The sequence below is a fragment of the Chironomus tepperi genome, unplaced genomic scaffold (genome assembly GCF_022539635.2).
Source record: "Chironomus tepperi strain 1889 unplaced genomic scaffold, CSIRO-AGI_Ctep_v1 contig_445, whole genome shotgun sequence".
In the NCBI taxonomy this organism is placed as follows: domain Eukaryota; kingdom Metazoa; phylum Arthropoda; class Insecta; order Diptera; family Chironomidae; genus Chironomus; species Chironomus tepperi.
In genome coordinates, this window is record NW_027226567.1 from 7,327,076 (window position 1) to 7,352,918 (window position 25,843).

The 25,843-nt window shown below is 31.0% G+C and overlaps 1 protein-coding gene across 5 annotated transcripts in view; it reads left to right on the top strand.

The window, feature by feature from the left end:
* The window catches only part of ec (ubiquitin specific peptidase echinus), a 72,655-nt gene that overhangs the window by 38,393 nt on the left and 8,419 nt on the right, over positions 1-25,843 (top strand). For 2 of the 5 annotated variants that reach the window (XM_070650030.1, XM_070650034.1), the window contains 2 exons: positions 9,080-9,172; positions 23,975-24,268. In XM_070650030.1, coding sequence (XP_070506131.1) covers positions 9,080-9,172; positions 23,975-24,268 — 387 coding nt within the window. Of the gene's footprint in view, positions 1-9,079; positions 9,173-17,371; positions 17,446-22,826; positions 23,006-23,201; positions 23,878-23,974; positions 24,269-25,843 lie in introns of those variants that run through there. The other 3 variants (XM_070650032.1, XM_070650031.1, XM_070650033.1) reach the window with 3 other exon arrangements.

Consider the following 25,843-nt stretch of genomic DNA (forward strand, 5'->3'; position numbering starts at 1 on the left):
GTGTATAATAACTAGTGGATAATAAAAGCATGACTAATAATTACGATTGCGTTATTTTGCGTCATAAAGCACACCAAAAAGTGTTACAATTTGGTCCAAAAAGCCTACTGATCTCGTAATCTCTTTTATTTCTTTCCGCGATGCAATAAGGTGTCGATTAGCCATTGATAAATTTAAATTTAATGGACATTAATCGTGTTCGAGAATAATTCATGATGCAATGTTTGGCATCTCTATCTCTTGTTATGTAAAATTAAGCTTAAGCATAGCGATGATCTCTTCTTAAATCGTCAATTATTGCTTTTATTTCACATTTTTCTCTTTATTCCACTCATTAACTCTTCTTTTTCTACATACTTTGTGTTACTTACTATTTGCTCTATCGCTTTGTGTATGTGTTACTTAATGTTTATGGAGATTATTTTTCTTATGTACGTAAAAGTTCTTTGATCTTTTTTTTTTGCTGCGCGTGAAGTTAATAAATCTATAATTTTAACTGGAACAATGTTTTCTTAATTCTTATGCTGATTTTTCTCTCTTTCCGTATTGTTAGCTGCTCTTTAGATTCATACTTTTATGTCTTCTTCTACTAATTTGGATATTTATATAAAAATAAAGACTTCATAGGAAGGAAACAAAAATTCTAATAAGTCCTATTGTTCATTTTGGAGCGTGATTCATTTTGTTTGGCGTATCCAAAAGGCTTTATAGTAAGGTAGAACATGGCTAATGAGTCATTAATGACGATTCTTTCTACCTTCCTTGAAATTAGAACTTAAAAATTATCTTAATTGCTGTTTTCGATCCTTTTTTCTTTTTTGAAGGTTAGAAGGTTTGATTTTTCTAAATTTCGAGCTCATAATTGCTGGGTTACTCCTTTTGATACTCGATACGAGACTTTCCCGGTCTCGGTTTCGATCACGACATCGAGAAAGCTGAATCCTGCAGCATTCTTGATTTCCTAATCTGAAACGCATTTGTTAAGAACATCTTAAAATAGATTCATTCTTCAAAAACTTTTCTGTCAGAGACTATACCCGAACAGCAGAATTCGGCGAACCGCACTTTCTGTTGTAAAAATGAATCAAAATAAGCCGTCATGGTGCCGTCAATGCAACTTTGCGTATTACTGTCAATATGGCTTAGAGTCATTTTCCAAACTTCCAATCAATGTTCCCTACCAAGAAAAGAGCATGCTCCTCAATGACAATGATCCGGAAATACCATTAAGGTACCTAAAAATGTTCAATATGACTGTTAGGATTTACAGCATTCAAGTTCCAAACTACAATTCTAATGCGCCATCAAGTCACTCCACCTAACACCTCACTACATCCAACTTGCTATAATTTCCATCCAATGTATTTTTTCTAGTATAAATTTTATAAAACTGCAGGGAACACGGCAGCGATTCCTCTTTAATTTCTGATTAAACTGTCTATCAAACGAAGAGAAAAAGTTGTAATTTTACTGTTGTGCTGACTGTATGATACATATTAAAAGAATATCAGATCTTCACACAATTCAACTGTCAGATTGTGCAATCATCGAAAAAAGGTTGAATTCATGAAAAAAAGATGGGAGAAATGTCTTCTTTATAGCCATGAAATTTGTTATTCTGCATATAATTAGAGCAATTTTCGGGCATGTTGACGATTGTTGTTGTTGTTGTTGTCGTAAAACTCATTTTGCGTTGAATTTTTAATGAAAAAAAGCCACGAAAATATTCTGAATTATTTTATATTTTATATGTGCTCTTTAGAAATGGATGAAAGAAGCTAAATATGTTTTGAGGAAAGCAATGGCAATAGTTGTAAAATAAGAATAGAATAAGAATATAAAAGATTCCCATGCCATTTCCATAGAATGGAGTGAAAATTGAATTCATTTCGTTGTGTATAGAACAATCATGGACACAAAAAACGGAATTGAAATGAAATTTCTTAAGAAATAATTAGATTTTCCGTTCCTTTGGCTTGTTGCTTACCAAACAAGAGATGATGGTAAAGAAGAAAATATCTTCTCGATTTTATGGATGCCTGTTGTTATGTGAGCGCATTTTTTTGCTCTATCGATTGATTGTTGTGCTTGTTATGGGTACGGTCTGAAACGTGATAATTTGTGGAAGTGATTATTTATTTGTTACACTTCTGTGATGTTGTTCTTAAGTTGTGGAAATGAAGTTAAAGTCTATTTTTAGACTCACCAACAAGACTTTACCAACATACCTTCTCGCGGTAGAGACCGTCATTCCAAGCTTCATAGTCAGGTGGAGTCAAACCTGGGTCTGGTTAATACAGGGTGCGTTGGCCTACCAAGCAACCATCCTTAAACCAAACGTAAAGAGACCAAAAATTGAGGAAGTCAAGGAACCTTTTATATCCTCAGATCCAATCCCGCCCTATAAACTTGACATAATTCAAGAATGACATCAAAAATGCTTAGAATAATCCAGTCAAGTCGACATTTCCATATAAAATTCGACTCAATTTCGATTTCTGTACCAAAAATCCAACTAAACTTCGACTTCTGTACCAAGAATCTTAACTTTCTACCCATGACGCATTCAAACATCTGCTAAATTCTATCCATTGCCAAAATGAGATCCAGAATCACATTATATCCACCAAAAAAATACCTTATTTGTTAAATTTTCCTTTATTAAATCGCCATAAAATGAAATCGAATCTATAAATCGAAATGAATAAGAACAAAACAAGAATAGAAGTTTCGCACATTGCCTCTTGATTCTCAAAAAATCTCTTTTGTAATTCTCGTCTTAATTCTCCTCATCCACACACAATTTAGCGATCACTTACGGAAGTCGAACATTAACTTGACCCGATAATTTACCAAAATTTGTTTTGTTGTATTGTGGATGAATCAGTGACGAGTGTGTAAGTTTACTTTCATGTTATTCATTCCTATCATGCGTTGCATGTCGCCGGCAAAAGCGAACGGAAGAAGAATTTCCCTCTAAAAAAATCGTATAAATAAGCAAGCAAACCGCAGAATTGCAAAGTTTTGATCTCAGAGAGAGAAATTCCCTTTTTTCCGTATGCAATGAATATAGACTGAGGTAAAGCACTGACCGATGTTGCTTATCCATTAGACATCTTGCAAATTGAACATTTACGATGTGTGTAAAATGAGAAATGAAACGAGATGCGACCGATTCTCTATGAAAATAATTTCAGACATCTCATCTCACAGCAAGATGATCTTCTTCCTATTCAAGTTTCTTCTTTTAAATTGTTTTATTGCTGTTGTTGTAATATCTCTTCTACTTATTCCACTTATTGTTGGTGTTGTATTTAAAGATGTGCTAATGATTCTTCTTATTTTTTTTGGAAAAAAATTATATTCATACTTCTTTTTTTGCACACTTTAAGAAAAATTGAAATTCAAGTTGAATTTTTGGGGGTTGTTCATGAATGACGTCTATTGGGAAATTGGATTTTTGGGGCCTAATTTGAATTTATTATAGAGAATTTTTAAACAATGGGATCTGCGCATCTAAAATTCAGACCTCAGACTCTTCCCCAAACCCTAAAAACCCCAAATTTTCAACATTCTGTCACTATGTACACTATACATCACTTACGAACTTTCCCCCCCCAATAAAGCTTCAATTGAAAATGAGTTTGAAAAAATATTATTATGGATGAAATTATCGAAGAATTAATTATGAGTGGAATTAAATATTTGTAATTAATTGAATTATTAGCTAGTCAAATTCACTTTTAATTTCAATACTTTCATTCGCTGCTATTGTCTATTATAATATTATGTTTGGAAAGCAATTTAATTATCTAAAATGGATTAGATCCAGTGGTGGGCAACCTTGGTTTCGCGGCACATTTTAGTCGTAAGCCTCAACAGAAATTCATGATTCATGGCATTTCCAGCATTAATCACTAGAGTGTCGCAATTCACAGGTTCCCCATCACTGGATCTGTCAATTCAGTTGAAAATGAAAGGTGTTTGTTGCAGAGGAAATTGAAGTTTTTAGATCATCGAAAGCTATAATTAATTAAACACCTTGAAATCAATCGAAATGTTTCCTTGAAAAACTCATCTTTTGAGGCTTATAAACTCATACTTGAGGAGTTCCACAAAATTGTTCATTTCATATGAATATCCATCATTTATGAACAAGCTAAATCTCCTCACAAAGAATCAACTTTCCGCTCGACTAACCAAACCAAACTCAGTTGCCTCACAGTCAATAGATTTGCTATAAAATCTTAAATCCACAATATGTCAATTCACAATAATCCATTCAAAATAAACAAGCTTAAAAATGTCACAATTCAATAAGCTCACGAGCTTAATATAAAATCGCACAGATATTCTTTAGGCTATTAAGTTCTTCATCTCAAAACTTGTTATGGTTGAATGAAAACTAACAGGACGATCAGAATTAAACATTTTTATAGTGTGAGAAATGAATCGTAACTAGAATAAGAATGATGAGTAGACATAAAGGCAAAGATGTCGGCTTATTCTCAAGATTAGAACTGGAAATTATGAAAGAATTATGTCAACAAAAATGAACCGTTTTGATTCTTTTAAGCTGTTTTTTTTTGCGGAATTGCTTTTAGACTTTAGAATTGCTTTTTTTTTAGACTCTATTTAATATTCAAAAGCTGTTCACAAACTTTAGGATTGACTTTAAAATAAATCTCAGCATTCCATCCCGTATAATCCAGAACTAATTCAATGAATTCAAACATTAAATCCCAACATAACCAGCATAACTACAAAATCATTCTTGTAAGAATTAAGTTCATAATCTCATCATCCATGACGAGGAAATTACTTTAAAACATGCTGTAATGCAGTGTAAGAACATGAAAGAACATTCCATAAAGTTCTAAAGTTCCTATAATAACATCCAGTATGACATAATCATACAACTACATAATAAAGCATACATAATTACAGAAATTATTTTTTTATGCTTTATTAAATTAAATTTTCATTGTTAATTACATTCAGTGATCATCTTGCAGTCATTAGACTGTAAACATTTCTACTTCTTCCTTCAATTGCTTGTAATTTGCGATTCAAAAAATTATTCATAATCGCTAAAAATTGAACAAATTTGAAAAATCTTCATCGTTAAGCTATTTATCCTCAATTCCAATAATTCATCAATTTATATCCATCTGTTAAAAACCTCAAGAATGATGATTCATATTGGAAACCTCATCAAAGCAGAGAATTCCCGAGCTCAAAGATCAATCAATTGTATTTACAACATTAAAACCACAAATACACACGTACATCATTCTAATTAATCACATAATCTGTAAACAGCAATAAACGAAGGAATAAGACACAACAATAATTGTAACGAGATGCGCACATCCACAAAAAAGAATAAATAAACAATAATAATAATGACTTTATGTTTGCGAAGATCAAAAGATTATCACAATTTTTCCTTTCGTTCTCATTCTCGCGGGTAAAAATCAAGTAATTTTCATAGCAAGAAATCACAGACTGGATAGATGTTAAAGAAAAATTTCCGCAATTCTTTAAGTAAAATTAACTGTTAAATTAGTCAGAAAATTTCTTCATTCGTTCCTCACATGCTGTTGTTGCTGTTCTTTAAATTAAGATCTTACCTCAATAGACTTAGCTGAATATGAAGAGATTCCCTTTCTTACAAAACAATACGTTAAGTTAATTACTTTCTTTATGCTGTGTATTTTTGGATAAATGAACATTTTTGGCGCGATTTTATGCCAGACACTGCGTTTTCTCGACAATCTGTTGGAACTTGTTGTTTACGCACTAAAATCCCATAAAGTACAAGGCTGTAGATACAATAAAGATCTTCAAGATGATTTCTGCTGTATCATTCGGAGGTTCAACCTTAACTTTTTGTACAAAACTATCATTTATCTTAATTAAAATTGGGAGTTTCCATGAAAAGCTTGAAGCAAGATTTAGAGGAAATTGAATTTGATTTTTGAGAGATTTGATGATTTTCTTTGGGTTGGGTTTGGTATGGATCGATTTAATTAGGAATGCATAGCCTGTGTTGCTGATATTGATGATATTCCTGAGCATATTTGGGAGGTCTTTGAAAGTTTGGACTCCAAAAAGGCGACTTTTATGGAGTTTGGACAACATAAAACTAGAGTCTGGACTCAATTGGTCTCGCCTTCAGAATGCAGTCCAACCAACTCTGTTCAAGAGTGCAATATGCATCAGAATATCAAGCTACCGACTTCAAGTACATTAAAATCCAATTTTAAAAGCAAAAATCCGCCTCACAAGTCCATTTTAACTAACAGTCAATTTATGTATTAGCATACTACCGCATTAACCTCTTCAAAGAATAGCAAATAGCATAGAAGTGAGAGGGAAATTTCAAAAAAATAGCTAAAATTATAGAATAGACCTTTAAAAAGTGATTCAAACTGTTTCTTACACATTAAAATCTAATAATACATTATGTATACATGAAAATTAAGATGATTCATGAGTTATGCTGAGAAAAGATATAAAAAATAATTTCAAGATGATGTCATGAGAAATAAGAGAAATTTACAACATAAAATAAAACGGTCCATGGTATGGAGATAGATGGATAGATTGAGTTAGAGAGTATCATGTAACACATATACCCAAATATTTCTCTTGTTGTTCAATAACGAAGGTATATTAAGACGACGACGAGATACCTTCCAAAATGTACAAAAAGAAAACGAAAACTGAAAAAGATAAAAAGAAGAAAAGAAATATCATGCACGTACACAAAATGGCTGCCATGCGCTGCACTGTTCTGTATGTATATATTGTTGTTAAGAAATATTATAAGAAAAGCCAGCATAAAGGAGAGACACGAAAATATTTTTTTTATAATGCACAAAACACAAAAAAAAAAAATCTCAAAATTCTTCTTTTTAAGGGCATTCTAAAGATATATTCTTATTCTTATGCTGGTTGCTCACATGATTAGTCTCATATCACGATATTGAACTCATCTTATACTCGTGCTTACTTTGCCGCGCAATTCCTTAAATGTGCGTATGAATTTTGATACTTTATTTGCGCTAAGTACACAATCCATCAATTATGGACGAATGCTAAGTCAAGAAGAAGCGATCAATCTCCAAAAAAATAAAATAAAGTATCGAGTTGATTGTTTTATGGATGATCTAATTAATTTTTATTCCTCATTTTGCCTTAAAATGGACTTTAATATGATTCTTACCATTTTCGGATTGGATTTTCGGCCATTTATGCTTCAGGGTCAGTGTTCTTTTTATATCTCTTTTTCTTTACCTTTTTGTTCTGTCCGTGACATGAACTGAGGGCCACTTTTAGCCTGTCTATCCACATAACAGTGAGACGAGTAATTTTCATCAACTGACAATCAATTGTGATTTTTTTTTTTGTTGTTGTGCTGTGTGGTCGAGATCACTTTTTATTGCCTTTCTTTCTACCTCTAGCTAGAATAATTTGATTCTCATTCAGTTTTTTTGGCTTGATTGTTAATTAAAATTGAATAGAATCGGTGAATGTAGGAAAGAAATGAGAATAATTTTAATGCCAAGTTTGGGCTGACATTTTTATGATACTTACAAGCCAATTTTTTGTTTTGTTTTCATTACGACGATTAAAGAAACACGAAAATGTAATTTATGATGGAAATTGGATGAACAAAATAGATCTTCATGTTTATAGACAATGTTTTTTTCGGGAATTGGTGAGAAGATTATAAAACTGATGCAATAGAATCATTAAAATCTACGAATAAACTCATGAACTGCTCATTATTGCTTGTTTTGTTCTTGATTTGAAGGTGAAGTCGTGGATTGATTTTGGATTTAATTTGTTTGGCAAAGTTTTGAATTGATGAATGTTTTGGCTAGGATTCGGCTTTTGTTTTACTTATATTATGTATGCAGAGTATTGTCTTCACTTGTTAGGTCTACTTCTTGTACTTAAATGTGTATTTGGACTGAAATATTGTTTCAATTATTAGAATACTCAATGTTTATTATTCGAAATTCAATAAAAGACTGAATTTTGACACGAAAGGGGCTAGCAACTATAAAAAATTCAAATCTAAAATGACCGTTAAAACTCAATTCTTTAAAAATTCAACAAAAAATTAAAAAGAAATGAAAATGAAAGGTGAAACATGCTAAAAACATGAATATCAAGCGGAAAGTCACACATTCCATTTCCAAATAATATTCAAACAATCGAAAAAAATTTCAGCACTTGCTCAAAAACATCACAATCTTAACCAAACAATCAAAGAATCTCGAGAAATTTAAAAGATTCATTTAAAACTCATTACTACAATATCTATTAAGACCTTTCATTCCATTAAAATCACGTCGAATATTTTCGTTATAATGAAAACCTTTCAATCTCATTTTATTTTATAATAAACGGCAAGAAAAACACAAAAATCTTCTACGAATTGCCATCAGCGCAAAGACATTCTTCTTTCTATTTTTTGCAACAAATAATTGGCATCGTGTGAACAACATGAGCATAAATTTGTGCTGATTGTCGCATATGTTTGAGCCCAACTTATTCTCATCTTTCACTGACATTTTCCTCATTTTTTTTGTTGATGATGCAAAGAACAGAAAGAGAAAATAGGTAATGAATGTAAAGAAGTAGCTCGACTGGCATGTAAACAATGAGGCGCACTCACAAACAGTCGAGAAAAAGAAGTCACAAAAGCGATAATTATCACACTTCCACGAGATCTTATGCTTGCAACATGCGCATCATGCCTTGTGTTTTGTTTCTCGTGAGAATTAAACAATATGGCTTTACTGTTCTTTATGTTAATTCATGAATTCTTTATCTAATCATAAAACAAATTTTTTTTATTATATGGAACAACGATGTCAACAGATAGATATGAGGTCGACGTACTCTACATTTCATTTGTTTTGCATCTCGTTGACTCTCTTACTCAATAGAATGAAGAATTAATAAATTTCACATTCTTACTGCATAAATTATATAATTAGCACAAACGAATAAAATATAACATAATAATAATAATGAACTTTCCGATATTCTGCATTTCTAGGTCTTGTGGCATTTAGATGCATTTAGACGTTCATTCAGACAGCTGAATAATCACAATTGCAGCGGATCAGAATGTATATTTTGTGCCTTAAAGGTAAGTAATTCATCTTTGTATAATTTATATTCATTTTTCTGGTGTATTTTTCGCATAACTGCTGTGTGGCTGTGTGATGCTGATGATCTTGATGGCATGTAATTTGAAATTGCTGTCCTTAAGACAAAGGTTGTGCTTAGAGTTAGAATTATCAAGAGCATGGACATCCAGAATTCAGAAAATCTGGTTCAACTCTATTTTAGAAGCATTTTAAGCATAACCCCGCCAAGTTAACCTAAAATACTCCAACAAACATAAACACATCCAATTTATATCTTATAAATTCAGCATTGAACTCGTCGAGATTACGGAAAGAAAAATGTTAGCAATTTCACAACCAATTTTGCTAATTTGACATAATTACAAGCTTTATAGACGGAATTTGATGTCATAAACGACTTGGCTCGATTCAAATGGAACTAATCAAATCACTACGTGAACAAAAAAAAATATAAAAAAAAATTGAGGGCTCAGTCTCATTGACCAAATGGCTCTATTTTGCACTTTTTAAATCTTTCCTCATTTCCTCTTCATCACGAAAAATCGACATGATGAATTTTAATTTTGATGAAGTTTTTTTTTATTTTTTTATACGACAATAAAATTCAATGTCGACTTTGTCGTGTAGCGAGTCCATTTACACAGATGCTTTGCGCTAAATGCTTAAATTAATTTTTTTTTTAATTCCAATTTCTTCACGGTATCATGGACACTTAAAATAAAATAATTTATTTCTTCATTTATATGTCTTACTGGTCAATTTCCGAGTGTTATGCTGTCTATCCACTCATATGTGTCTTTAGAAATTTTATTAGACATGCGGTTTGCATAACTTCAAGGAACTTAATGGAGTTCAACTCCAATAAATATTAAAGCACAGCAAAGACACAAACCAAGCGTCTATAGTCACGAGCAGAACATTTTCTACAGCTTTAAAGTCACAAAGCATAAATCATACAATTACGTAATTTTCATGAGTAAGGCAAAGAAAAAAAAGTGAGCGAAATAAATGAGAAAAAAAAGGAATTGCAAAATGATGTCATAAAAAGAGATTTAAATCTGTACAAAGTCTGACTTACTTCCTCATTTAAAGTCATAACAATAATCATAAAATTTTTATTCTAGAATGTACACTTAAATTCCCATTAATATTTTGCTGTATTTGACAGATAGGACATATTTAGTATTGTCTGAATGTAGATTTGGAGACGATGCATTTGTTGGAATTGAGGTTGGGATATTGGATGTCAGTTTGTCTGAGAGCTTGAAGTTGAGTCGAATTTTGGATGTCGCCTTAGGTCGTCTCGACTCCATAAAAAATTCTGGTCAACTTTGAGTCCTGTAGACTTCGAGTATGGAGCCGAGTCGACAATTTCATCCAAAATTCGGGTCAACTTCCAGCCTTGGTTTGTCTGATTTTTGAACGGTCGACCAAAAAAATGAGGAATGATTAAAAAAGAGTTATGAAATATTCATTGATGACCATAAAATTTTAAGTTTTGAGATTCGAACTCAGGAATTCAATTGATACCATCTTAAATCCACAAATCTAATATACTGTCTAGTAACCATAAACGTCCCATATAAATACGCCATTACCATCCACTTTTCAAGGACTATTCCTACTTAAACTACTTAAAGATTATTGTTATCTGACAAATTTCTCCATCAAAAAGGTCATTCAAGCAGAATAGAAGTTAAAAAAATGTCATTCTAACAGGTAGTCACAGAAAATTGTTTATTATTGTGCTTTGGACTATAAAAATTTATAGAAAAAGACTTAAATGCCTGAATAGAAAATGAACATTTTTTTATGAGAAAAAGAAATTCTGGGTATGAATATAATTTGCATAAATTATTGGACGTGCTTTGCGTAAGAATCATGATAACATTGTAAATATTATTTTACGCACATAAATTTATGCCAAAATATTCTGTATCAAATTTTATAAAATCTCAATCTATCCACCCTTGATTCCAGTTGACTGCCTCGTATTTTTCTCATTCATTTACTGCTCTTCTTTAGCTGCCTTATTTAATATTTGCAAAAATTAATAAAATCAAAAGACTACAAACTTAACACAAGACAATTGGTGGGAAAAGTCTGTGGAAAATTTTCTTATGAATTCATTAAACTTTCATGGCATCAGTCAGTTCATTCAGCTTTTATTTTAGCATTTAAAAGAACAAAGGTCAATGAATTCTTCGCGTCTACCTATTGCATCTGACAAACACCTCGATTTATAAGTTTATAATCGTGCGTTACTGCCGCTGCTGCAATAATGTCTCATAATAATTGATTCTGTTTGGGGTTCATTCATGAATGACGGAGTTGTGGTACATTCTAGGATCAGGGTTGTCTAAACTGTGTGCAGAACCGTATACCATGTAGGGTTTTGGTCGAGCCTAATCACCATGGTGTGCTTAGACACAATACAGTTTGGACAGCACTGTTCTATATGAAGTTTTACAATAGACATAACTTTTAATCAACCCCGTTTTACATTATTGGATAAATTCTTATCTTGATTAGAAATGAGACATGAAAGTTTATTGAGAGATGTAATCTAATAGACCTCACATATTCCGCGTTATGTTCATTCGAGATTCTATACGCTTCTTTATTAAACATGAATATTAAAGCTGTGTAATTCATCATACGTTAATGGCCTTTTATGATAGATGCACTTTAGATGTTACTCGACTTCTTCTGTTCTTAACTCTCATGCAATGTAAATTTAATTAACATTTCAAATCGGAATTTCATCATAAATTTAAAAATTTTAAATTCGTTATGAATAATATACAGACATCCAGTTTTCTGTATACAGAAGATATTCTCAGTGAATTATTCTTCCGATTCACTTTCATGGCTTTTATCTTATCATACATAATAGGAAAGACAAACTTGTAGCGCATGAATGACATTCCCGCTTCATTTCTAGAAAAACACGCTGTTATTTGGAATCAACATGTGCTTTACATGTTTATTTGTTCTTATATGTTCGAGTTCTTGTGAATAATGCTTTCATTTTGGGTTGGAAGCTAGAAGTAGACTTGTTGTTTCCTTTTTAACTTACTTTTGCTGTTCTTAAGATAGGAAATATGTGAGTAGTTCTTGTTAATTCACTGTCTGCTGCTTAAAATTAGCAAAAAATTCTTAAATATGGGAAAAAAAAAATTGCCATTTCAAAGTAATAAAGTTCAAATTTTATAAAACCGTTAAAACTAAAAAAGTCTTAAATTTCTACATAAAACATTAATTAAGCAACAAAAAACGCTTCCTGATGTGTTCTCATCATCAACATTCATACTCAGTTCATTAAAGATTCTATTTACACAGTGTTGCATCACACAGACAACAGTTTATTTAACTTTACTAGAAGGAAAAAAAAAGTAAAAAGCGATTATAGAATTTTGTCTCCACCTTAAAAGGCACTTTTATTCAAGAACAACTACTTTAGTAATAAAAAATTTGTGTAATTTTCAATAGTGAGAGAAACTTTTTCTTCATTCATTCAGTATTCAGATCGTGAAACTAATTTGAAATTTGTTTCATGTAGAACAGCAGTAAGAAACAAAAGAATGAGAATTGAACATTATGGAAATTAAATTATTCAAATACATGAGCATATTTCATAAGTATATTGACTATTGGTTAGCATAAAATGGCAATTATTTATTTATACTGATTATTTATAACGGTCAAGGATGATTAAGTGGTCGAATCAAAAGTGCCACTTTAAAACTAATATAAATGAAATAAAACTTATCGTAATTACAGACTTGATAATTAAATTTAATTTTATTGCACTGATTAGATCATAATTAAGTAAAATTACAGACATTTTTTTTTGCATAATAACGTCGTTAAGAAATTTTATGTTGAGGTGGAAGTCTGATTGAGTTTAATGTTGGGAAATTATGTGGTTTTGAGGCTGTGCTTAATTGTCAATTGAAATGGAATTGATACTTAATGGAATAAGATTTGTTTCTTTTGAGAAATGTGCGCTTGAATATTGAAGGAATTGGATATTGAAGGGTCAAGGGCGGCATCTAAAAGCGGTTCCTTTGTCTATTACAGAACCATATTTAGGCAAATCTGCCGGATTTAGAACCAAAATTTAATGACAGATGAGCTAAAAAGCAGAACGGAACTCATCAACGTTTCTTATAAAATGAGACTTTAGGTTCAATTCCCAAAGTATGCAAAAGCACATATGATACAATCGCAACCAATTGAGTTTAACAATCCTTCATCTCTTTTGCAAAAAGTCAACAATTTCTTTCCAAATCACTCAAAAAAATCCCAAGCAATTATTAAAGTCAAATCAAGCAATAAAGAAAAAAGGCACAAAAAAATTAATTTGCATCACAACACTATGGGCCAGAAATGAATTTTTTTTCTAAAAATTATTTTCTTGGCTTTTTTGATAGTCCCTATTCTGCTCTATATAACGTTAGTCAAAAAACTTTTCAAGTCGTTACCTTGTGGGAGATATGGCATTTTGAAGTTAGTAAGTCGACCATTTTCATGTATCATTAAAATTGATCTCACCGATTACTGTATTGATGAATCTTCTTGAAACTTTTTTTGTTTATTAGCTTAATATATGTCCTTAATTTTGAGATATAAAAAAATTTCCCAGGCATCGGAAAATTATGTGAAAAACTTGGTTTTTCGTGAAAACCACGTGGTCACAATACTTCCGTTTGTCTAGCTCATTACTGGTGCAATTTTTAATTCTTAATTGTTCTTTTTATTAAAGATAATATAATAATCTACAACTTTTGTGAACATATTGTATAGTTTTGTCCAAGTTCTGATAGTGAAAAAATAGATTTTTCCTAAAAAAACTTCAATTTTTTGACAAAAATTGCTCTAGCGCTTCAGGAGTATAAATGGTAGTGGAATTTTTTTCCGGATTTTGAAAGCTCTCTGTTACTACTATAAAACAATGCAATAAAATAAGAATGCGTTCTCTTGGCAAAAGGCACTTTTTTGGCTCTGAAAGTCACATGCCACGCACTCCTCATATAGAAAAAAATTCATAAAATTTTTAGATCTTATTAAAATTTACTATTTATAGTCTAGATTGATAGATCTATTCAATACGCATATTTTGAGTATAAATATGTCATGGTTTGGTCCAGTTTTAAGGGCAAAATTTCAAAATTTCGATTTTTACTAAAATTTTTGAGAAAAAAATAACTTTTTTTCTCGAACTCAATGAAACTTGTTCAAATTTTTTTTAAAAGCTGTATTTTTATGTTTATAACAACTTTTGTTCAGCAACTTCTCATAAATATTTGATTTTTGGCCTGAAATTTTGAAAAAACTTAAAAATACCCTAATTTTTGGGTATTTTTTGAACAAATCTTACGAAATCTTATCAAGTATCAATTTTTAACAAGAGATTATTAACTAACTTTATGCTTTCGAGGATGATCTTTCATTTTCCGATGAGAAACATATAGGTTTTCATATAAAAATGTTCTAAATAATGACTTTAAGTAGTTCGAGCAAGGAGATCAAAATTTTCAAATTCACTTTTCCATAGCTAAAACTATTCAGATGACTTTAAAACTTTCTGAATTCATTTATTATTGAAGATATAACTGATTTATTACTAGTTTTGGTAGTAATAACAGCTATTCCATCAGATTTTAGTGATTTTAGCAATTTAAACGTACCAAATAATTTTTTTTAATCTGACAATCTTAGTTCTACTCAAGATGCACTGCAATTCTCAAATTTCTTTTTTAAGATCATTTTTGACTAAATTTTGCTCTAGTTCCATAAAAGTGTAGCCGCAAAAATTCTTCAAAAAGCATTAAAAAGCATGATTGAACAATTGATTCATTTTGAGTTTTTTATGATCACTAAATCTTGGTTTTGTTTTAACATTTTTACATTTTAATAACTTTTGGCACAACCAGATTGATAACAGATAATAAATATAAACAAATTAATAATTAAAACTAACAAAAATCGTGATTTACACGATCCTAAATTTTTTGGAAATTTTCGATTGTTTAGTCACTAAAATCTGAAGGAATAGCTGTTATTACTACCAAAACTAGTAATAAATCAGTTAATTCTTCAATAATAAATGAATTCAGAAAGTTTTAAAGTCATCTGAATAGTTTTAGCTATGGAAAAGTGAATTTGAAAATTTTGATCTCCTTGCTCGAACTACTTAAAGTCATTATTTAGAACATTTTTATATGAAAACCTATATGTTTCTCATCGGAAAATGAAAGATCATCCTCGAAAGCATAAAGTTAGTTAATAATCTCTTGTTAAAAATTGATACTTGATAAGATTTCGTAAGATTTGTTCAAAAAATACCCAAAAATTAGGGTATTTTTAAGTTTTTTCAAAATTTCAGGCCAAAAATCAAATATTTATGAGAAGTTGCTGAACAAAAGTTGTTATAAACATAAAAATACAGCTTTTAAAAAAAATTTGAACAAGTTTCATTGAGTTCGAGAAAAAAAGTTATTTTTTTCTCAAAAATTTTAGTAAAAATCGAAATTTTGAAATTTTGCCCTTAAAACTGGACCAAACCATGACATATTTATACTCAAAATATGCGTATTGAATAGATCTATCAATCTAGACTATAAATAGTAAATTTTAATAAGATCTAAAAATTTTATGAATTTTTTTCTATATGAGGAGTGCGTGGCATGTGACTTTCAGAGCCAAAAAAGTGCCTTTTGCCAAGAGAACGCATTCTTATTTTATTGCATTGTTTTATAGTAGTAACAGAGAGCTTTCAAAATCCGGAAAAAAATTCCACTACCATTTATACTCCTGAAGCGCTAGAGCAATTTTTGTCAAAAAATTGAAGTTTTTTTAGGAAAAATCTATTTTTTCACTATCAGAACTTGGACAAAACTATACAATATGTTCACAAAAGTTGTAGATTATTATATTATCTTTAATAAAAAGAACAATTAAGAATTAAAAATTGCACCAGTAATGAGCTAGACAAACGGAAGTATTGTGACCACGTGGTTTTCACGAAAAACCAAGTTTTTCACATAATTTTCCGATGCCTGGGAAATTTTTTTATATCTCAAAATTAAGGACATATATTAAGCTAATAAACAAAAAAAGTTTCAAGAAGATTCATCAATACAGTAATCGGTGAGATCAATTTTAATGATACATGAAAATGGTCGACTTACTAACTTCAAAATGCCATATCTCCCACAAGGTAACGACTTGAAAAGTTTTTTGACTAACGTTATATAGAGCAGAATAGGGACTATCAAAAAAGCCAAGAAAATAATTTTTAGAAAAAAAATTCATTTCTGGCCCATAGTGCACAAATCCATAAGAAAAATTAAAATACCAAAATGAATTCCTCTCAAGTACCTAATTGAAATTTCGAAACGGTAGTCAAAGAGTTAAATATTCTCGCTTTATGTTCGCAATTCCACATTGACTTCATAATGATGCAACGCAGAAAATGCTCAATAGAAAGAAAATATACTCACAAGAATGTCTGGCGCGAAAAGATTAATGATTTTGAAATCAAGACATACCAAACAGTTAACCAACAGGGATGATTAAGTTAGATCAAGAAAATTGATGATTATATCCAGCTAAAATTCCAAGAAATTGACTTTTTTTCTTTGTTTGGGATATTCAACAAATGTTCGGGTACAGGGTGCGATTGCACCTTCAAATTTTGCACATTTTACACAAAAAAAGAACCAGAATCTTCTTTGCATTTATGTTCTGATGATAGTTTAGAAAATTTTCATATTTTTACCTGTTCCATACAAATCTCAACATGAAGCATCCATCGTTGGCTTCAAATATTGATGTTTGTCCAACAAGCAATCACTTCTCTCTTCTTTCATACCATATTCTTATTTACACTGATACACTCATGCATGCACGTGTGTTGATCACTTAAGGTATATATACATGTTCAGAGTCCTACATGCGATGGAAACGAACAAGTTGAGTTGAAAAGAAATAATAAAAAATAGAGAAAAAAAAGAATCAGAAAAAAAAGTCTTGGAAAAGAGATTGTAAAAAAAAAATTTATGATGAAGAAAAAAAAAGGTAGAAAAACCAGTCTTGCTGAATGTGCATGTGTATTTGTGGCTTGTATTGCTCCGCTATACCTGCGCTCTTTTTCTACAAACTCTCCAACATTGCACAGTTTCGCTTTCATACTCGATTACTATAGACGTGCTTTTTTATTCGTTGCGGTTTTATATTAAAATTTTTTTTTTAGTTCCAATACTGTGTAAGGAAGACTTTTTTTAATGTCTAATAAAATTCAATAGAAATTTAGTGTATGGATTATGACGTCATCATCAATACTTGATTGAATTTTATTGTTTAGTCAGAAAAAAGTGCTTAATAGTTCTCATCTTTACAATTATTGTATTTCTTGTGTCTGATCATCATTTCAATGGAATAATAAGATAAAAGAAGAAATAAAGAAGCATGTATCATTAAATGTGAAATTAAGACATCAAGGATTACTGAGAATTAGCATATTATGTGCCAAATTTGGGAGTGGTTTTTATGTTTTTTAAATTTTAAAAGTCGTAAAGAGAATCAATCAGCTTGAGCAGTGTAATAAAAAATTTGTGAATTTGTGAAAATTGCAGATTTTTGTCCGTTGTGGATATTTTGTCAGATTTTTTGGGAGATGATGGAGATTTTTGGATTTGATGTTGAATTTTACTTCACTGTTGTTACTTTTGAGATTTTTTAATATTGATGCAGATCTTAGACTTGAAGTCAAATCTTGCTTCATGAGAATTGTTCACATCTGAGCGACACAAATGCAGAAACCTTCGCCACGAAGCTCTATAGACTCCGCTAAACCTCTTTTATTTACACCAATTGCAATCCATCTCCGTTTGGTCATATGACTGACAATAAAAGAGGTTTAGTTGATCATTTAGAACTCCGTGGCAGAGCTTTCCTTCATTTATGTCACTCGGGATTGACTACACGAATCATAGACCACATGCCACAATATAAATTTTCAAAAAAGTCCTCAGAATGCGACTCAATTCTCTTATACCCCCAAAAATGTTTGAACTCAATGCTAAAATCAACAAAAGCCCAACAAGGAACAACTCCAAAAAACAATCCCTTCAACCGAGATAAAAATCTGACAAAAATGTCCATAATGGAACTCAAAAGCCAAATTGTTGACAACCATGGTGAATTTATGCTCGCGATTTAAACATTAAAATGCAATCGCAATAAAAAAAGAGTGAATGAATTGAAAAAAAAAACCAGTTGATTCTGTGCTTCGTGCATTTCTGTGTGCTACAATTATTTTAAAATATAATTTTTTTTTTCGTGTATAAGAAGTCAACCACAAGGTGTCTTTATGAACATGCATGTATCATTTGATGTTGTTGTTCTTATTATTTAGACACAACTAATGAATATTTTTTATTGCATGTGCAGCATAAAAGAATGGCACAAGCCAAAAAAAGTATGAAATTAATTCTGTGTTTTAAAAAAAAATGAAGAGAGACACAAAAAGAATCGAAAATTGAATGTGATGGATGCGTATCTTCCACCTGTTGCCTTATGTTTAATTTAATGCGACATAAAAATAAAGCCAAAAAGGAGAATAAAAAAATGTTTCATGCAGTCAGTGCACATAAAGCAATCGCAGTACGAAAAATTATTAGGGAGCAGATGATGAGATGAACGAGTTTATTGTGAATTTTAAAGGCAGCAATTAAAGGTTCTCGCGCGCGATAAATGTGTATATATGCTGTACATAAGTGAATGTTGTCCTTGTTATGATTTGAGACATTGTGCATGAGTTAACTTAATTAAATCTCCATGGGACTCCTGCATGGATTGGAATATTAAAAATCTATGGTTTGTTGATCATGAACACAGCATTAAATTGGCATAATTTTAATCAAATGCCACCAAAATCTTCTGATTATGCTTTGTTTTGGTCCAACGCAGCAAACAGTAGCTACTTAATCTTGTTTAAAGGTCATGCATTACAACTTGCCAATTACTTGTCATGGATTACACATGCTCCACTTAAAAACTGATTTTTTATTACTCACTGTCTGTCCTTTCACTCCACTTAATGAGATTTAGAGGCGTTGAATTGAAAAATCTGAACAAATCTTTGGCCACGTCTGCTTGACTTAAAAGCAATTTTCATGAATAGTTAATTAATGACTCTAAATTAATTAAAGAAGCTTCGGGTTTTATTGCCAATTTCAAGATTTTTTTTTGCAATAGCCGTTTACGGATCAGAATTAATACAATTTTAATGATAATACTTCCAAAAATAATTTCGTCCACCAATCATTGCAACTTAATTTAAAGTCCATTTTAGATGTCCTCTAGTTTATAAGTCCAGACTGGCTGTGGGGATATTCTGGTTGTCTTACGTTTTTAATTGATTGTGACTCGATAATCTCAAGTCAGGGACAAGTCAATAAATTTTCGTATGCAGTTATTAATTTTATTGTTTATTGATGTTGACAAATTCCAAGAATGAGCTTTTGCGTGGACTTTTTTGATGACATTTTCGGAGGAAATTTGTCAAAATGGAACTTTCCCGAGAGGTTCAAAATACTAACTTATTTCGCTGATCGTAGAGATCATCTGTGATCCATGGCCTCTCTCAGTTGGTGTCTAAAACTGGTTTTAACGCTTGCTGGCCTTTGTCAGTTGACAATAACAATACAAGTTAATGACTAGTTAATAACTGATTCTAACGGTTTGTTGTGCGTTCAGGTTTTGGGCCAATGTCACTTGATTGGTCCAATGTCCTTCCTTCTAATAAAAACCCTCAAACTTCGTGGATATGAACACAACCCTTAAACACTAAGAATTTATCAATGAAAAATATCAAGTTTCTGATGGAGTGTGAATGATAATCAGAATGAAGTCCAATAAAATTATTGGGATCTAATTAATATTTCCTTCTTGAATAATTTATTTCGAAATTTAATATTCAAATCATTTTGATTTTTGGCAATTATACACCCGTACAGCAGTTTTCATTGGTTTTCATCTTCTTCAGAAGCCTGTTGATTTCCATTTGCTGTTTTAGCCATAAAAAGCTATCAAAATATTTTTCAAGATTTTTCTGATAAGAATTTCTCGTAAAAAAGAGGTTGACTGTTAAGTCCAACTTGTTAAACAATGGCTGAAATCACGTAAAATTTATTGTGCGAATATGAAACATTTTAAGCAATTTCTTTCGGATTAAGCGAATTTACCTCAAATCATGTCACATAAAATATCAATTTTATTGCTTAATGAAAATTCAATTTTGGCCGGCATTGAATTTGCGCAATCGACAAGAAACCAAAATGAAGCCTAAATGACTGAAAATAATCATTAAAATATTTTTTTTGAGCATGTTTCTTTCACCAACAAAAAATTGAAATTAGTTCCAAAACCATAACCATAACTGCTATCATTATTCAAATGTAAATATACATGAGTATTTGTTGCCCAACGACTGATAATTCAAACATAAATGTCCTCTTAATTAAACCTGACTCATACTGCTTTTATGAGACAAACGACATTAAAAGAGAGTGAAGTTAATTGATGGCTTCCTCACAAAACAGAAAATTGGGAACACTTTTGCGCATTAAGAACCAAAACTTTTGCTTCTTCTTACCTTTTTCAAGTAAATGCAATGGCAAGAGAACAAGAACATAACAATTGAACATTTCCGCTTTGCCAAAATATTGTGAATAAGTTGAAGTTATCTTTCTGGAGTGATTTAAATGGACGCATTTATCAAACTTAACAAGCATAGATTTATCTAAATGCTCATTATGAAATTTAACGGAAATTTAAAATTTGAAATTTTCTTTCCCACCTCGAAAAGTTTTTCTCAAATTACTTTAATTAACTTCATGATTCAACCTTATTTCCAGCACAATATTGCTTTAAAAAAATGGCAAGAACATGTCTAAATAACTGCAAAAATTAAAAAAGATGTGGTTTTTAAGAAAAAACATAAAAAAAAAGTTTTTGAATTCACCAATTTGTCTTGCCATCCAACCACACAAAGTGAATAATTAAACGCAATCATTCTTTAAATAATTTTGCTTAAACTAAAGTACATAAAAGTAAATTCGCTGAGACAATGGAAATGTTTGTTGTGGTGTGCGGAAAAGAAAAGAATAACTTTTTTTATTTTGATGACGCTTGGGCTTTATTTTGTGAAATTACGATAAGAATTTTATTTGTTCGTTATTTTTTGTTTTTTTGTGGATGTTTGCATTTTGATTGTCCATCCGTGGAAATAAATGTGTGGAAGAGAAATAAAAATAAACTTTCGGATGACGTGTGCCATGAGAAATTGCGAAACATCCACAAAAGTTAATATGTAAACCGGAGATGAGGGAACGGTGAAAGAGTATTGTTGATCTTATGGGGCATGTTCAGCACTCGAGTTCGATATATAATTTATGAAATGCTCGAACGTTATTCTGAGAAGTGTAAAGTGATTCACAAAACGACATTCTTATGTGCTCGAATCACCTCAGGTCACTGTCTACCGTATAACGTATATACACACTTATGTACCAATGAAACCATCAATTATTCAAGTTTTTTTATTTTTTTTTGGTACATTCACGATTCTTTCCATCATCTCATTGTATTATTGTGTGCAAATTTATTTCCATACACAAATTGCGGTCCGAAAATTGCATGTGATGCTTGATTTATGAATCTTCTCACAAAATGGTGCACAATTTATGTCCGATGACGATGATGTGGTATTGTCCCGGTCGATGGCCACCGTAAAGAAGCTTTTTTTTTCCTCTTGTATTGCGGCAATTTTTCAACATGATTGTTGAGGATATAATCGAAGAAAAGTATAAAATCCCCAAATAAGGCGATAAAAACAATAACTCGTGCCCAATGTCTCGTCGCGACTTGTATTTTTATTTAATTTTATAGATGATATTATTGTTATTACGTATAAATCTGCCGTATCTGATAAATGCCCTCTTTCTTCGCCTTTTAGCGAGTCAATAAATCCATCATAATCTCCTTGTGGTAACATTAAAATGCCGAATTGCTTACTATTTGCTTACTACGTTGACTCTATCATTAAAAACTCACAAAACAACATTGTACGGATCATTGGCTTTTGCATCTTTTTTTTTTGTTTCTTCTTTTATTATTGATTCTCTCTCATTTACGCCTTGTGAATCATTCACATAAATTTTTATATATTTTATAAAAAGAAAAAGTAATAGAGATAAAAAGAAATATTGTAAGATTTCATTTTTTTTACGTTCTCAAGTATCGAGGAAAAAGAGAAATAACTAATAAAATAAGCTTTTTCTTTTTTGTGCGAAATTTTGGTGCAGTTTTGCAAAGTTAATAACCTAAAATTTTCAGTTTGGAAGAGTTTTTTGTTAGATTTACTGATAATTGAGTGATTTATGCTAGTGAATTAAACTTTTGTCACTTTTTTGAGTAATCTTGCATCTTAAAAGTTTGATCTTTTGTGTATTTAAGCTGTTTAATTTGAATTTTAAGTCTTGAAGTGGGAAAATTTAAAACACGTGGTTTTTCAAATAAGAATTTTTAAATATTCAGATTACGTTGAAATATTGTAAAAATAAGAACCAACATCAAATGAATAATGCGCTTAAAACACACAGAAACTCAAAGCACAGAAACAAATTAAGCAATCTTCTTTTGTAAAGTCTAAAAATAGATTGCAATACGTCGATTCTCATTAAGTAGATGAGTTAATGAGATATGAAAAAAAATACAATACAATGTGATGAGCAAAAGCAGTTCGATATATCCAAAATATGGTATTGATGATGGCGATAATAGTCATTTGTTTCATATAAAGCTAGTTGTATATTTGATGGTCAAAATATGATTAATTTGTGATGCAAATAAATTGGCTTTAATTAGTGTTACGGATAAATATTTTGTCCTAGAGTTGGAAGTGCTTAATATTTTCACTAATTTAATGAATAAAGTACTCAATTTAATCAAATTATGCCAACAGATTCTCTCAGTATTCATAAAGATCATTGAATCAGAGAAAATAAACCACTCGATTCACTGACTGACCATCAAATAATGACAAGCATTATTATTCTTCTTTAATGTAATGCCGTGTTATTGACATCTACTTTCGCTTCACAGAATTTCACACCAATTAGCATCGTCGTCTTCTACTCTTAGACTTGAACCAAAAAAAAAAGTAAAATTAGAAGTGAAATAAAATAAAAATTGATGAATAGGAAAAGTATAAAGCTAAGAGAAATATTATGAAAGAAATTAAAGTAGAGATCCAGAAACACAGAAACGTTGCACAGCAAAATTGGAAGAGGCGAAAGCAAATAGACGAGATTTAATCGCGTGTAACAAATAAAAAAGTTAAAAAAATATAAAATAAAATTTAAAGATATTTAATTAGTGTGCGAGTTCGAGAAGTAAAATTCATAAGCATATAACAATGATCAAGTTCCGTTACAAGCGCAAAGAACAGACTCAAAAGCCTCAATCGCTTGACACTAATGCGATTAAAAGTGCAAGTAAATCGGAGAAATTTGCCACATTGAAGCGTGCCAATAGTTCAAATGACATCCTCGATTCACCTCGTAGCAATAATAATGATTTCATTGATAGTTGTGATAATACTCGAATGAGTTCATGCATAAATGCTGTTGTTGTAAGATATAATTCATTTTTATTGCCATTTTAATTCCCTTCAACTTTCTACTTTTTGCATCAATTTTACAATTTTTTTATTTTCTATCTCTTTACAGAATTTATTCACACAATTACAGACAAGTTCAGAGCCGGCATTATGTCCGGAGCCTTTAAGAAGGGCATTAGCCAGTGGACCGCTTGCCAGTCGACGATTTCCACTCGGATGTTTAGGCGATGCTGCTGAATGCTTTGAACTTCTCCTTCATCGCGTTCATTCACATTTATCACCGTCAGATGGTGACTCATGTGATACACCATCATGTGTCGCTCATCAGAAATTTGCCATGCGTGTTGTCGAGCAGAGTGTCTGCAAATGTGGTGCCAATTCTGAGCAGTTGCCATTCACACAGGTAAGAAAATGTTATTTTTATGATACATCAAAAAAAATATGTTTGATTTTTCATTGACTTTCGGCATGGCCTAAAAGCCACACAATAAGTATGTGATTTAAAATTCAAATTTTATTCTCTTGAAATCATCTAAAAAAATGAAATTAATTTTTAAGTAATCGCCTTAAGGAATTTCCATCTGTTTTGTAAAATATACAAATTCATCTAAGTCTGGAAGCTCTTATGTCATTTTGGAATGACTTGTGAGCTTTATTGTAAAGTTTTGATATGTCCAATAGATGTTGGGGTCGTTGTGTCATGTGATTTATTGAAATAAGAGGCTGAACATACTTATTTGACTGCCTGATTGTACTGATCAGTTGTCAGACAATACTGTCTATAGCATCTTTAGCAAAATATGGGAATCTGAAGATCCATTTCCTGAAGTCGATTTCTCCGGTGATGGTTCGGTACGGTACAGTATAGGTAAACCATTGGCATGGCACAATGGATACCTGTCCCGTATCCCTGGTACACCAGTGATGTCTCAGTGGTTTAAAAAGTGGATCCATCAAATTTCATCTCCAACTCCCTCAAAAATCCACCTGATTTGAATAATATTTCTTTCGCTACATCATCTTCTGAAGAATTTGTTAAAAATATTAATTCATCATCGAATAAATTAATCCCTTATACCTTCATGGACCAATGCAATGAACAAAAGGCTTGATAAAATGTTTCAACATTCCGCATGAATGATTTTAATGAAGAGAAAATCTCAAACCATTTTTGATCTCAAAAGCTGATGACAGCCTTTGCTTGTTGTGTCACCTTATTTACCATCGATTTACTCAATATTGGAATAAATTATTTAGTTACATAATCAAGCAAGTCTGCAATAGACATTCTCTGTGTATCCACCTGTCACATTCAATTAACTTTTCTTGAGCATTTTTTTTTTTTTTGGAATGTGCAATTTTTCATTAAGCTAATTAATAAATCAAATTCACGAACAAAGTGACCTCAGTGACTATTTAAAGCTCAATTTTTTCGGTCTTATTGGCCATAACCTTAACGAAATGCTTAATAAATGATTCTTCATTCATAAATAAATTGTTGATTTTTCACAATTGACAGTTTATGTCATTAAAATTTTTTATATTTGAGGTTATGTTCATAAGAATTTGATTTTGGCATTAAAATCGAATACTTTACAGTCAGAGTTTCATGGAATATTGAATTAATTTTTTTTTCTTTGTCTAAGTAATTTCCAATATGACATTGAGTATAAATTCTGAAAAAAATTAGTTTTGTGCTTATTTCCAATTAAAATATCTTGTGCGCACATAAATCAGGCTGTTAGTAAGTTACGGACATGATCATATTTTGGTTTGAGACACTATTTGGCATAAAATACACTCTGGAAGTTGTCATATTGTGGTTTACTGTAGATTTTTAATGTTGGAAGCACATCCAGTGTGACTAGTCGCACAACCATTGATATGTCACTAACCAATTGACCCCCAAACAACACAATATTGACGAGAAGAAGAAAATTAGTGTCAAACATGAAAGGAAAGACTGCACCGAGTCAAA